Source organism: Meles meles, chromosome 9 (assembly GCF_922984935.1).
Source record: "Meles meles chromosome 9, mMelMel3.1 paternal haplotype, whole genome shotgun sequence".
Classification (NCBI taxonomy): domain Eukaryota; kingdom Metazoa; phylum Chordata; class Mammalia; order Carnivora; family Mustelidae; genus Meles; species Meles meles.
In genome coordinates this window covers 33,765,538-33,780,235 of record NC_060074.1, presented here as the reverse complement: position 1 = coordinate 33,780,235, position 14,698 = coordinate 33,765,538, and the positions used below count along the sequence as shown (strand labels likewise).

Genomic DNA, 14,698 nt, shown 5'->3' with positions numbered 1-14,698 from the left:
TACACTGGGGCTCTTCTGCCTCCCATTGCGTTGGCTATGAGGTAAACTGGCAGGAAATAGGGTTGCAGGAGGAGAGGGTTTGGGGCATTGACTTCCAGGCCCTTCCAGGCCCTCACAGGCCCTCCCTGCAGTCCCCAGGGCAGCTGCTCCCCTGTAAGAAAGGTCTCTACCCCTGTCAGCAGGTGTGGCCAAGAGCGCTTTCTCTCTGGGTCACCATGCTGCCCTCCTGCTTCCCAGCCTACGTTTGGTAATGTTTGTAGCCCAAGATACTATCTGAAATGGCTTCTCTGTTCTCTGCCCGTGCTTTGTAAATACTCCTGTCATTAAACTCCTTTTCAGTGACCCAGTGGTCCTATCTCTTCCTCTCAGACCCTTACTGACCTGCACTGAATTCAGAGCAGAAGGAAACCCGCTTCTCTGCACTGTTCTCGTTCCCCACAGGAAACACGGTGGACAGCCGCCATCCTCCTTGCTCTCCTCCCTGTGCCTTTCACCGGGCTTTGCTGAGTAACCGGGAAGTGGAACCCAGTCTCTTCCTGGGCCATGTGACAGAACACACGGGGGTCCTATGTTCCCTGCTTTCCCTCTTGGGCCAGTACAGCTGCTTCTCGGGATGACACAGGGCAGACTTGTCACATCTGTGAAGACAGCACAGCAGCTACTTGTTTTCATGACTACAGACCACTAGCTGGCCACCCCCTTGCTGCCTGTTACCAGTCCGGCTGGCACGACCAGCCAGTGCTCAGAGATGGGCCATTGCTCCTGAGCTCAGTGGCTGCCCGGCGTACTCACATGACCTCTGCAAGCGACCCCCTACTCCCCTCCCCCGTCGCAGGTGTTCTGGGTCCCACCACGGCCCCTCCATCACTTTGTGGAAACATTGGTAGTCCATGTATCTATCCTCTGGACCGTCCCCCCAAGACACCATCAAGATCTCTGAGAAGATTCACTTAGTAACGTTAAGAAGAGAGGGTGGAAAATGAAAGATGAGGGGAAGCCCTTCTGACTATGTCCCATAAAGTAGAAGCACATTAAGGATAAAAATTCTTCTAATTAAAAAAAAAAAAGTTCTTGAAATCTTTTTTTTTTAGAAGAAGTGAATCTCATGCTCATTGCAAAAATCTATACATAAAACATTGCAATGAGGCAAAAAATAAATGTTCTCCTATAATCCCGTTTCCCAGCATAAGAACCCCGTTAGTGGTAGGTGTATTATTTGAGACCTTTTCTATAGATACAGAAAGTATGTTTATGAAACTTTTTTGCATAATAGGATTATACTGTAATTTCTATTCTATAATCTGCTTTATACATTAGACAGTATATTGTGGAAAACTTTATGTCAATTCACGTAGATTTACTTGATCCTTTAATCAGCTGTATAATATTCTATGGCATAAATGTATTATACTATCCTATGGATGTTATTATTGTATATATTATTACATTTTTCCTGTAATAAACATTTCAGCAAGCATTCTTGTACAGAAATCTTTAGCAACTGTCAGAATTTATAAAGGTACTTTCCTTGGATAGGAATTGCTGAATCAAAAGTTGTTACAATTTTTTTTGATTTATGGTTATGAATTTAGACATTAAAGACTTCATTTTGAAAAAAAAAAGACCACAAAGAATTCCAAATATATATGTATATATGTGTATATATATAAATATATTTGAATATACAATATATTTCCCATTTTCACTCTCCTCTGAGCTTCCAACTCATACCTGCCTATTCAAGTTACCTCTCTACCTGGTTAAGTTTTAGATCCATAGATGAAACATATTATTGTCCTCACCCATCTGGTTCTCCCTCCACGTTCCTTAGCTCAGCAAGTGTCACCTGCATTCACCTAGTTGCTCAAACCACACCTTCTTCCCCATTAATTCTCCCCAGACCCCCTTTGCATTTCAGCTAGAATATGGACTACTGCATTCACTGGTTCTGTTTTTTGCTTTCAAATCTGTATTTCAGTTTCTTCTGAAGTAGAGCTGAAACAATTCCCCAAGAGCTCAGGAAATCCATAAAGCTGCTTTTAGTGGAAGGTAATTGGAGGGATTCTTATCTATAAAGTTTTTCTGATATTCAATATTTAAAATATTCTCTCTCTGAGTTTAAAGGCCAAGAGGAGTTCTTAACATTTCAAGGAAGCCTAGTTACTTCCTCCCTTATAGGATTTAAAGAAGGGATCAGAGTCTTTTGGGGGTTTTCCAGAATATCTTGATCATCCCCAAAATACCACTTACAGAAAGTTCTAAGTCTCCATGTTTTTAATACTTCGTTCTTTGTCTATTACTTCTCATTAAAGGTTTTGTTGATCCCCATTCATCTAAGAGAAAAGATTTCTCTTCCCGTCTAATCTGTTTCCTCCTTTCCAGCATGAATGAACCTGCGTCATTCACATTTTTCTACACTCCAGCATCAGTCCTCATTAGAGAACACTCCATCTACTTCCCAGATGTTAAAGCACAGGGAGCCTGGCTGGGACTTTGTAACAGAAAAGTCTCTGGGACAAAGACAAGTGACCTGCTAGGACACAAGGCTCCAGCTCCCCTTCCTTGCTCAATTCCTTCTACCCTGGAGCTGTGCCCACTGCAGTCGCTGTGGTTGCTTTTGGTGGACTGAGGCTACGTTTCAGCTATTGGGGCAGTGACCAAGCACTCAAGAAGAAATGCATTTTATAAAGCTCCTTCCATCAGCAGATGAAAGTTTTTACTGGGTACAAGCAAGCCTCTGTGCTGAGCACTGTGCTGCATGTATCATCTGGTTGAATCTTCACAGCAATCCTATAAGCCAGGCACTGCTATCCCATTTTACAGATAAAGAAACTAAGACTTGGCATTAAGCTACTTGCCCAAGATGCAGAGCTAGCATGTCAGAAGAGTCAGGATTTGAATCCAGATTCTAGACCTCCAGATCTCATGTGTTTAACCTCAGCCCTTGTTCTCCCTAAGATGATGCTGAGAAAGCAGTCTTTTTAGTGATCAGATTAGGAGAGGAGAGGTGTTAATTTGTCCCCTACCTCCTCAAGCCACCAAGCAAAGATTAGCATGGACGGGGTGTGTGCAGAGAGGCATCTGTGATCAGAAGCAGAAGTAGGGCCAGGGAGAAAGGAATCATCGGGTGGACGTGAGCGCCTGGGTACAGAATGCTTAGGGGTTATTCACAGAACTGATCGGTCACAGGTGTATCCAGTGGAGGGCACTTGGGTGGCTCAGTCGGTTAAGCGTCTGCCTTCAGCTCAGGTCATGATCCTGGGGTCCTGGGATGGAGGCTGCTTCTCCCTCTGCCCCTTTCCCCTGCTCATGATCTCTCTCTCACTCTCTCATAAATAAATAAAATCTTAAAAAACAAAACAAAACACGTATGCAGGGGAGGCTGGATTCACTGGTGGAGGAAGAAGCTGTCTCCCCACTGGAAAAACACACCCCAGCTCATAAGTTTTATTCGTGACCCTGATTCTTCTTATCAGAACAGTAAATGTTTCTAGAACTGGTTAACGGGTGCCTCCAGGTCCTTATTTCATGCCCTGGAGTGATCATTTATTAACTGCTCCCCAAACCACACAGTTTCTAGAAGAGCTCTGCCAGATCAGGGCCTCCTGTTTTCTTTGAAGATTAAAGGGCTCATTAGGAAGTGGTGTTTTTTTCTGACTCTCCCATTGATTTTTCAGTTTCTGCCGAGACCATTTTATTACTCAAGGTAAAAGGAAAGTTAAAGAATCCCTTCTCTGATTCTTAGGCAGCCCAGAGACAGAACTGGCCTTGAGTGACAGTTCCGGGGCATCCAGAGCCAGACGGGTTGCCGAACGGCCCCGCCGGCAAATGCAGCAGGATGGGAAGGGGATATACTGAGCACCCCCCGAATTGCCCACAGTTTTCTTCCTGAAGGAGAAACTTGAATGTCATCCTGTCATGTCACATATTCCAATAGAGTTGCTATTCTTTATCATATTTTATAGCTAAAAGTGTTCGTTACGTAACAAAGACAAAGAAAGTTTGAGGTCTCTCCCTTTCTCCTGCCCTCCCAGCCCCCTCCTGTGGAGAACTAGCTTATTGAAGTTCCTTGTCTCACATGCGGTGACTGGCAGTTTGTCCCCAGAGAAAAGACAAGTGAAAATCATGAGAGAAACTCACTTTCTCTTTTCTCTTTTTCTAAATGCATTATTATTCTAGGTCATCTAGAGCCGGGGGAGGAGGCGGAGGGGCCCCATGTTCAGCGGGCATCGGCCGTGGGCCTGGTGCTGCCAAACGCCTTACATATTTTTTCTCATTTAATCATCACGGCGACCCTGTGAGGGACGTACTTTTAATGTCCCTGATATCTCCACTCCCCATAGTAAGTGGCATGCAGAGGTTAAGTGCCTCACCAAGGTCACTACGTTTTTAAAAAGTCTGAAGTGCTTAATAAACCATTTCAGAGATCCGCCCGAAATCTAGAAATGCTGGCTTTCCATTCATGTAGTTAATTTTAATGAGTCTCTCATTACATGCCTGATGTAAAGGTTTCATGGGATCCTAAGGCGTGTTCCATGGGAGGTTCTTTCCCGGGGAGTCGGTGGCCTCCGTGGGCCCCGTGCCCCTGAGCTGGGCTTCCAGCTGGTGCCTTCCTGAGCTCAGTCACAGCAGCTCCCATCAGTCAGTGCGCAGCTGCGCTGCTCAGCTGCTGAATGTTTTGAATGTTTTACATGGGATGAAAGGGTTCTAGGATCAAATGAGTTCAGGAAACCTGGGGATAGCCAAACAGCTTTCCTTCAGAACCATCTCAGAGCCTTTACAGCACTGGCATATATATCAGGAATCTGCGAGAAGATTCAGCCCAGTGTTTCCTAAACTTACTGGGGCATGGAATCTATTTGTCTCCCGGGCGACATGCAGGTTGTGTTTTCTCCAGACAACCGCCATTTTGAGAAGTGCTGGTCTAAATCGTTGTCAGGTTTTTTTTAGGAAGTGCAAATACCATAAGGTATCTAAAAGCCATAAGGACGGTTACTGGGGTGGGTGAAGTGTGAGGAGGGAGTCGGGATAGTGGACTGGGAAGGTCATCGTTGGCGTTAGACATACTAAATCAAAGTCCTGGCGTTCCACCTCTTAGCCCACGTGTCTCTAGGCAAGTTACTTACTTTCTCTGATTGTAGCCTCCTGGCCTATGAAATAGGACTGCTTATACTACTTCATGGGGCGCTGTAGCTTCTAAATGTGTTAAAGTGGTTGGTGTGGGCCCTAAACAATGGAGCCGTTCATCCCTTTCTCCTTTGTCTTCACATGCTCACATAGGCTCAGCCAAAAGAGCAATTCTCAGGCAGCTCAAATTCATTCCTTTATTCACATGATAAGGGTTAGCTTCTTGCAAAGCACTGTATTCTAAGTGCCTCATGATCTCGTTCAATTCAGCTCAACAGAATTCATGTTATTTTAGTGACGCCAAAGGCATTTTGTTAAGACATGTCCAAATTGAAGAAAGAATTCTTTACCAGGGAAAGAAGAAATAATTGTCTTTATCTTTGTCCTTTTAAGGAAACTATAAAAGAGAAGTTTTCAAACTGAATTGCCCTCTTCCCTCTGAAGCTACCCATGTGGTCAGCAAACATTCAGGCCACTTCTAGAAGTCATCAGGGATACACTGAACCTGCCTCTGATTTCTTTAGGGTCTACGAGCACCCCCAACGATTTATGGTACAACTTCATTGAACTGCCCTACCACGGGGAAAGCATCAGCATGCTGATCGCCTTGCCAACCGAGAGCTCCACCCCGTTGTCAGCCATCATCCCTCACATCAGCACCAAGACCATAGACAGCTGGATGAGCACCATGGTGCCCAAGAGGGTGCAGGTCATTTTGCCCAAGTAAGTGGTCCCTCTCCCTGAAGAGAAGACATTGGGAGTACTCTGTCCCTGGAGCAGTTGGGTCAGACACCAGACAGTGTGAAGCTAAGAAATGGCACAGGCTAAATCCTAAAGTCTGATTTACTTTTCAGAAGTTGCATGGTGGAAATACGAGGCTCTGCTTTTGCGGAAGCTTCCCCATCCCCCCTCCAGTTCCTGTGCCTCTCGTGCGGCAGGATGATGATTATCAGGAGGCAAGGAAAGGAGGCAGCCTGATCTCTGAGTCTCCATAAGACCTCGAGCTCCTTCGTACCATTTTGAGGGCTTTTAACTTACTTAATTTTGTCCAAAAGACTGAAATCCACATGTATAACTATACAGTAAAGTTTAGTCGTGTTTTGATAAGGAGTTTCATTTTAGTGTTTTTAAGTTTTAGCTGGAAGTTCCTGAAGACCAAGGTCCAAAAGCTAGGTGGTAAGGAACCATTTTGAAACCATCCAGGCAGAATTCTTACATTAGTGCCATACTTTGGCAGTTCTTTCTTGCACCCTGAAAGCATAATATTGGTGGAATTTGAGCCGTTATGACTTGAAACCAAGGGGAAGGTAATCCCAAATTCTGCCTGAATCCCAAATTTCTAACAGGTGAGAGAATGCCTTATACCCAGACCTAGGAAAGAGGCAGTGAACGTCCCCTGTCTGTGATCATGCCACAGGTGCCCGGAGCTTTTAACCAGCCACGTCTCAGGGTGGGAAAGACACCTTCCAGTTCTAATAGCTTTTACTTCTCCGGTCACTGAGTTAAGTATAATCCGAGGAGTCCATTCATAATAAGTATTAGTAATCCTCCTAAGAATTTTTTTATTGTGAAGTGTGCCTTTATGTAGGCAGTGCTTGCTATAAATGAACAAGATTTATGACATTATAGATAAAGCACAATTATAATGGTAAATTATCATTAGAGCCCATCTGTGATGAAAATCTGCTCACCTACCCTGATTGCTCTTCCACCAAATGGGAGAAAGCCTAAAAAAAAACTTCCTCTGATGATAGATTTAATAGCTGACATTTACGTAAGTGTGACTCTAAGGCCAGATAGGTCGCAAGTGTCCAAGAAACTCTTGTGACACCCAAATAGAATGCATTGTCACCAATTCCTGTTGTTGGTTCCTATTTTCCTAGTACAATGCTTTCAAAATCCCATCAAGAGGGAGCAGGAATGTGTCTCCTCTCTTTCGACCATCCCCAGTACGGCAGCCACCATGATGTTTGGTTGGTTGGAGATGGGGAAAACCTGTAGATAATCCTGTCACTATTCTGGATATCCTCCCACGAGCGTGAGGGAAAGTGCTTCAGCAGATCTCCCTAAGAACTGGACTGGGGGACCTGCAGCACATGAGGGTGAGGCCACCCTCGTTTGCCTCGTTACGGGGTCCTGCTCCTTTTGCCAGCTAAGTGTTTGAGAGAGGAGTCGTTCTCTGCTTAAATCTTGGAACTGCAGTTTCAGATACAGTTGAGATTGGTGTCCAGAGCAAACTTAACAAAGAATCCGTTTACCAAGCCTTCTGCACCGGCACTGATAATATCGTTTTACATCGCTTACGGTATGATGATTTTCCCTCATTTTCTCCTTTCCTGCTAGGTTCACAGCTGTAGCACAGACAGACCTGAAGGAGCCGCTGAAAGCTCTTGGCATCACCGAGATGTTCGATGCATCGAAAGCAAATTTTGCAAAAATAACAAGTATGTTCAATTTAAAACTTCGTCTTAAACTTGGAGACTGTGTTACAAACTGGGTCTCTGATTTGTTCGGAAAGAAAAGATCAGGGGCGCTTGAGTGGCTCAGTCCACCAAGCCCTGGCTCTTGATTTCGACTCAGGTCATGATCTCAGGGTCGTGGGATCAAGCCCCATGTCGGGCTCTGCACTTAGCCGGGAGTCTACTTAGGATTCTCTCTCTCCCGCTCTGCCCCTCCCCCCGCTCTCTCTTTCTCTCTCTCAAATAAATAAATCAATCTTTAAAATTAAAAAAAGAACAAAAGAAAAGATCAAAATTAGGAGTGTATTGCCCTGAAATTCCCCAGGATTTACTCTGATTTATCACCAAATGATGCTGTTCATCCTCAGTCATCTAAATCAACAGATATCATTCATCCCTGTGTTTCCTGTGTACATTTCATGGGAGGCCCAGGTGACTCTGCAGTTACAGAAGACCTTCGTGTATCATCTTTAATACTTAGAAATGTAGCTCTTAATTAGATACTAGTCTTTCTTTTTCAAATGCAGACTATTTCCCTGTGTTTGGAAAATGAAGATTTTTAAATTCTCAGATCCTTGCTTCCATCCAGCAACAAGAGGCATGCCCTATATCCAGATGTGTATTTTGGCATTTAATGCTTGTTAATTCGAAACAGTGTAAATTCAGAGGGGTCTGACTGGAACATTTCTTTGCCAAAGCATCTAGGACGCAGCTGGTATTCTGTCACTACATTTGTCAATGTATGTACCTTTTCCTAGAGTTATAGTTCTCTTGAATATAACTCCGCTCTTGGTCCTTTTAATGTGGAGCACAGCAACCTCCTTCCAAAGAGAAGTCATGGCGTAAACATTATTTATGCTCCTTTTGTGTTTTTCCCCTTGAGAAGTTCATTACTGAGCTCGATGACCTGCAGGGGAGCACCTGCGTGCCTGTCCTGGGGCTACACACGACATCCCTGGTAAACTTGCAGCTGTAGGGATATTCTGACGCCCTTTCATCCTTGGATAACCCAACGCATCCCCCGTGCCGCAGCCTGAGTATCACCTGGGAGCTTGTCTGAGGGGACAGTCTTGGGTCTCACCCAGACACACTGAATCAGAATCATTTTAACAGGATTCCTCAGCCCAGTGACGTTAGAGAGCATTGTTTGAACCTGCACGTTCCCCTCCAGGGTTCTCTTCTATGGCCCACCGTCTACACTGGCAGGGTAGTTCACAGGAGCTCAGAGGGAGAACCAGGTGCCTGAAATTCTCCTAGATCTTATGGTTAACCTGCCCGTGACTTTCGTCCTGCAGACATCCCTCTCATTCTCCACTGGTCATATTAAAGCCCAGCATCTGTGCAGACAGTTGAAAACCAGGTGATGTGGAAAGCACTTTTTCAGTTTGCTTCCAGACCCGTGTCCCAACAAGGCTACCGTTAACTTCTGTTTGCGTTCTCCTACAATGCCATGGCCAGTGGTATTCCTGGAATGATAAGGTTTCACTGAGAAGGAAAATGGGTTCACTAGAAGGTTCCAGAGGCACAATTGTCATTCTGAGTCTGGTTCTGGATTCTTCTTACATTCAACACTCTTCTCACTATTACAGCAGTGAGATGACTGGCTTTTCTTGTGAAAAACCACTCACCAGCCATATGATCTGAGAGCAGATTTCTTTTTTTTTTTCAAGATTTTATTTATTTATTTGACAGACAGAGATCACAAGTAGGCAGAGAGGCAGGCAGAGAGAGAGGAGGAAGCAGGCTCCCCGCTGAGCAGAGAGCCTGACGTGGGCTCCATCCCAGGACCCTGGGATCATGACCTGAGCCGAAGGCAGAGGCTTTAACCTGCTGAGCCACCCAGGCACCCCTGAGAGCAGATTTCTTAACAGGCCTCAATTTCCCCATCCATAAATGCCATCTGAAATTCTTTCTGGATCTGATATTTTGTCCCTTACAAACAATATTGTTGCCTTGCTTCTTCTGGAAAACTGGACTTCTTTACTAAAGCTCTGCTCTTTTTATTTTTTTTATGCAATGCTGAGTGATGAGAGTTGAACTGATAGAGGTACTAACACATTCAGGGTGGGTGAATCCCTCCTCAGAAGTGATATCACAGTTCACTTAACAGAGACTGAAATTCACGGCAGGTGACCGTCACCCCACAGCCTTCAATCACCAGACTATAAGAGGTCACTTCCCCTGACACCTTTTAAGAACTGGAATTTACCAAGGATTTGAAGTTACTTTCTGAGCCAAATGGATGGCCTGTGTATCACATAAATGCTGTGTTTGTTTTATTTTCTGGAAACAGGGTCAGAAAACCTGCATGTTTCTCACATCTTGCAGAAAGCAAAAATTGAAGTCAGCGAAGATGGGACCAAAGCTTCAGCAGCAACAAGTAAGAACTGGGTCAGGAGCCAGGACGGGCTGTGACGTAGCGGGGGCAGGAGTGTGCTATCGCTTGCCCAGGCACTTAGCCAATTGGTAGCAAACCCAGTACCCCCAGCCCAGAACTGGGGATTGCCCCCCAGGTGACAAGGGTGAATGAGGAACTGTCTTCTCAAGTCTCAGAGTCTGTTCCATTAAGGAAAGCCCCTTGGTGTGAGACATTCCTCCAGGACGAGAGTTGGCAAGCTTTCTCTGTAAAGAGCTTAATAGTGTGTATTTTCTGCTTTGTGGCTGGTACTATCTCCACCCGAGCTTCTCAACTCCGCCACTGTAACGGCAAAGCTGCCGCTGTAGCAGGAAAGCCACAGATCGGAGCCAGTGGACGTGGCTGTGTTCCAATAAAGTTTTATTTATAAAAGTAGGATCTGACTCTCTCAGACTCTGCTCGAAGGCAGGGGTTTGCTGACCCCTGCCCTCGGAAGGTTAAAGCATATTCTGGCTTCTTATTGGCAGAAAAGCCCAATCTTCATATTGCAACCTAAAATAATAGCAGCTCCCGATAGGACTAGGCAGGTCTATCCGGGACAAAGCAAAGAAGGAGCGAGCAGCTGTTGAATTACAGCACGATTGCTGGGCCACCCCCTTTGATAAGTAGACCATCTGCATCTGCTTTCTCCTCGTGGTTTACATAACGAAGGAGAAAATAGAACAATCTTAGGTTGGTTTTTGTAGCCCCTAATTATCCAACTGAGATTGGGTGGATCTGGCCAAGCTCTGAACTCATAAAGGGAATATCCCAGCTCTGCTTGTAACTGGGTCACATATTTCTGGTCATGAAAAAGTACCATTTATGCTCCAAATAGACATGTTATGGCCTTTCTAGAATAAACATTTAATTTGTAATCCTTTAAAATAACATTAAAAACAAAGACCTAGAATATGAGCGATTTAAATTTCTCAGATGCCTTTTGTCTCCTCTAAGATACCTTTTGTCTCCACTGTAAGTGGGAGCTGGATTTTGCCATTATTGACAAATTTTGCCAATTTGTGTAATTATCGGGACTGGCTCAGTAATTTGCAGGGAGCTGTAGACTATAGAGATGGAGCCCTCACTGAACACTTATTAAGAATTTGAAGACAGCAGTAGCTGAGCACTGAACCGAGTTTGGGCCTCGCGTGAGTGTGACTGGCAGGCCAAGTCCCAGGAAGCCCTCGCTGCTGGCTTAGTTCCTAGGACTGCTGTAGCACGGGACCACAGATGGGGCGGAGGAACTTACGCTGCAGAAGTTTATATCTCACAGTTCTGGAGGCTGGAAGGCCAGGATCAAGGGCTGGGTTCTCCTGAGGCCTTGCTCCATGGCTTGCCAAGGGTTGCTTTCTCCCTATTTCCTCACGTGGTCTTCGCCCCGAGCACCAATATCCCGTGTGTCTTCCTCTCTTCTTAAAAGGATACCAGTCCTACTGAATCAGGGCCCCGCCTTCATGCCCTCATTCAAACTTAAATACCTTGGGGTTTAGGGCCTCAACATAGGGATTTTGAGGGGGTACAGTTTAGCCCAGAAGACCTGCTCACTCCTGATTGCTTTTCAATAACCCCAGGTTTAGCTGTAGATGGTTCCTTTGTGACATCAAGCCCAAGTCATTAGTGCTTCCTGGGGTTTGAGGAAGAGAACTGGGCCATTGCAGAAAGAACAGTACAGTTTTATCCTGACACCTACCCTCCCGCAAGGCCCTGTCATAGGCTCATGAAATTGAAGCGGCCATGGGGAAGCACGGCAGAACAAGCATGTCTAGGGCCATGGGCTACGGAAGTTTGCTTTCTGAGTCCAGCAGCTACAGCAGCGTGGGGTAGGGGTCCCAGATGAGAGGTCTCCGTTACCATGCAGAGGGGACCCACCAGAGGAAAAGGCACAGACAAAATGGTTGAAAACACAGCTGGGCCTTGATGTACAGGAAGGCTTTGGCTGAGCGAAAAGGACCAGGGAGCCTTCATTGGCAAGGCAGATGGTATAAATAAAAAACAGCTAATAATAACTGAGTATGCATTAGGTGTTAAGTGACAAACACTGTTTTAGGTCATTTAATCCTCCTAAAAACCCTATGGAGTGAGTACATTGATTAAAGAAGGTGGTATTTATATAGACTGAATGAGACATGGAGTGGTAAGGGCCTGGCCCATGGTAGGGGTTCAATAAATGAGGACCATTGGGCCAATCTAATCTGGCTAGCCTATGGGACAGGCATTGTGTCCTCTAACTCCAGCATCAAGGATCCTTGCTGGCCTCGTGTGGAGTGTACAACACATTTTCTTTTTCTCCCCGTAGCTGCAATTCTAATTGCAAGGTCGTCGCCTCCCTGGTTTATAGTAGACCGACCTTTTCTGTTTTTCATCCGACATAATCCTACAGGTAAGCGACTCTTCTCTTCTGTCCTCGTCCTTCGCGAGCTGTTAGAATTCAGAAAGGTATATGGAATCATAGCGAAACTCAGCCTTGCTTCTCTTAATCCGTCTCCCTTGTGTCAACAATTGCAAACACTTTGAGTAATAAACCACCCACCTTGAAGAGATAAGAAAACCATGGCTGTGTTTACAGAGTGTGATGGAATCTTTTAAACACTGATTTTAGGTTGGTTGGTTGGTTTGTTTTTAACATTGAGAGAGCTCTGCAGCTCTTTTGGGGACTTTTGACAGCTATTGATTTTTTGTCCACGTTTTTGTAAGTACAGTAGTTAAATTTTATAAGAAACTACGTGCCCTCAACCTCTGGAAGCACCCTCTATTGTTATAGCCCGAGAACTGTTAATTTGATAACAGACTGGCTCCCCAAGTCATGGGTTCAATGTTGGCTCTGTCCTTTTAGCTTCATCTTTAAAATGTGGATAACAATAGTTCTTGCCTTTTAGTACAATTATGAAGAATAAGTGAGATTGTCTTTATGGAGAGGTTGGCGTCACATTGGTGCAGAGTAGAAACTCATACATTTCAGCATTTACTCTTTTTTTTTAATCAATAACACGGTCTATCTAGTTCCTTATCCTTTTGTCTTGTATCTTTAATGTCATAATTCAGGTGCTCCTGCACAAAAGTCCAATATGGGAGCCTCAAGCCACATGTGGTTATTTAACCTTAACTTTCAATAATGAAAATGAAATATAATTTAAAATTCAGTTTCCTAGACTAGCCGTGTTTCAAGGGCTCAATGGCCACATGTGACTAGTGGCTACTATATTGAACAATGAAAATATAGACGTTTCCATCATCGCAGAAAGTTCTATTGGATAGCACTGCTTGAGAACAATTAATCGCAGCCTAAGGACTATCCCTTAAACACACTTTATATCTTATTTTAAGAAATGTTTCTAATAGAGTTGTGCCTTGTTTCCTTCTAATTCTGTAGGTGCTGTCTTATTCATGGGGCAGATATACAAACCCTGAAGAGTGTGCGGGAGAAACCAGGCAAAGCTAAGGCTCCTTTGCAATGAAAATAAGACTCCTTTCCTACATCTTTCATAGTTCTGTTAAATATTTTTGTACATTACTTTCTTTTTCAAAACTAGTTCTTAGAAACAGAGACTCAATGATGCAAGCATTTCTGTTCTGGGATATATATCAAAGGGAAAAGGGGCAGGATGGCTGGAGCACTGTACTGACAGGTGAATAGAAAGGCTTCAAAATGTCTAAAAAAATCCTTTAAACTACTGAGCTAACCCTCTTGAGTATTTACTGTCCGGTTCAGGAGTTTTGTTTTGTTTACACGTGTGGCATTTCAGAAGAAATTGAATCAGTGTGATGGGGAAAAAATTAAAAAAAAAAATAAAATAAAAAACACAAAAACACATTTTATGGTAGCTTTTACTTTTTTTATGAAAATAATATTATTGGCCTTTTTAAATTCTTTTGTTTTGGTCTCATCCAAAGTCTTGATAGTAAGCATTATTTTGGGGGTAGAAATAGTAAAATCTCTAGCCTCTTTGGGTGTTTTTGTTGTTGTCGTTGTTGTTTTCTATAATGCATGTATTCACTAAAATAAAGTCTAAAAAAAGAATGTCTTGCTACACAAGGTTTGCTGTTCTGCAGTGTGCCTGTCACTACTGCTCTGTACTCTTTGGATTTGCATTTTTGTATTTTGTACAAAGTAAAAAATAAAGTGTTATGAGTAGTAAAAAAAAGAAATGCCATTTCTCTGCGATTGAAAATACAACAAAAGAAACAGCCTTTTAAAAATACTTTAACTTCAAGGGGAAAAAAATGAAACAAGATGGGATCAAGAGGGAGACAAACCATAAGAGACTCTTCATCTCAGGAAACAAAAGGTTGCTGGGTGGTTGAGGGGTAAGGATAGGGTGGCAGGGTCGTGGACATTGGGGAGGGTATGTGCTATGGTGAGTGCTGGGAATTGTGTAAGACTGATGATTCACAGACCTATACCCCTGGGGCAAATAATACATTATATGTTAATAAAAAAAAATACTTTAACTTCTTCTACTAAATCTTTGTACTCAGGCAAGTAGCAGAAAACCCACAGCCTCCCACATTTTCTTCTTTTCCTCTAACCCTGGCAATCAGACACTGTTCCTTGCTTCGCCACCCCTTCTAAGTCACTGCCAAGCACTAGAGGAGGATGCAATACCAGCCCTCATCTCAGCAGTGGCTCGCTAAGGGCAGGATTCAAGAGTATTCCCAGCAAAGAGTAGGGTTTTCTATAGCAAGTGCACAGGGAAGGTGCTGGGTCCTGAGACAC

General features: G+C 44.1%; 1 protein-coding gene across 1 annotated transcript in view; it reads left to right on the top strand.

The window, feature by feature from the left end:
- Positions 1-14,126, top strand: part of SERPINE2 (serpin family E member 2) — a 61,821-nt gene extending 47,695 nt beyond the window's left edge. The window contains exons 5-9 of the mRNA XM_046017993.1: positions 5,652-5,850; positions 7,471-7,571; positions 9,880-9,966; positions 12,281-12,364; positions 13,355-14,126. Of these exons, the coding sequence (XP_045873949.1) occupies positions 5,652-5,850; positions 7,471-7,571; positions 9,880-9,966; positions 12,281-12,364; positions 13,355-13,392 (509 nt within the window). The 3' untranslated portion in view covers positions 13,393-14,126. The remainder of the gene's footprint in view (positions 1-5,651; positions 5,851-7,470; positions 7,572-9,879; positions 9,967-12,280; positions 12,365-13,354) is intronic.
- The last annotated feature ends 572 nt before the right edge of the window (positions 14,127-14,698 follow it).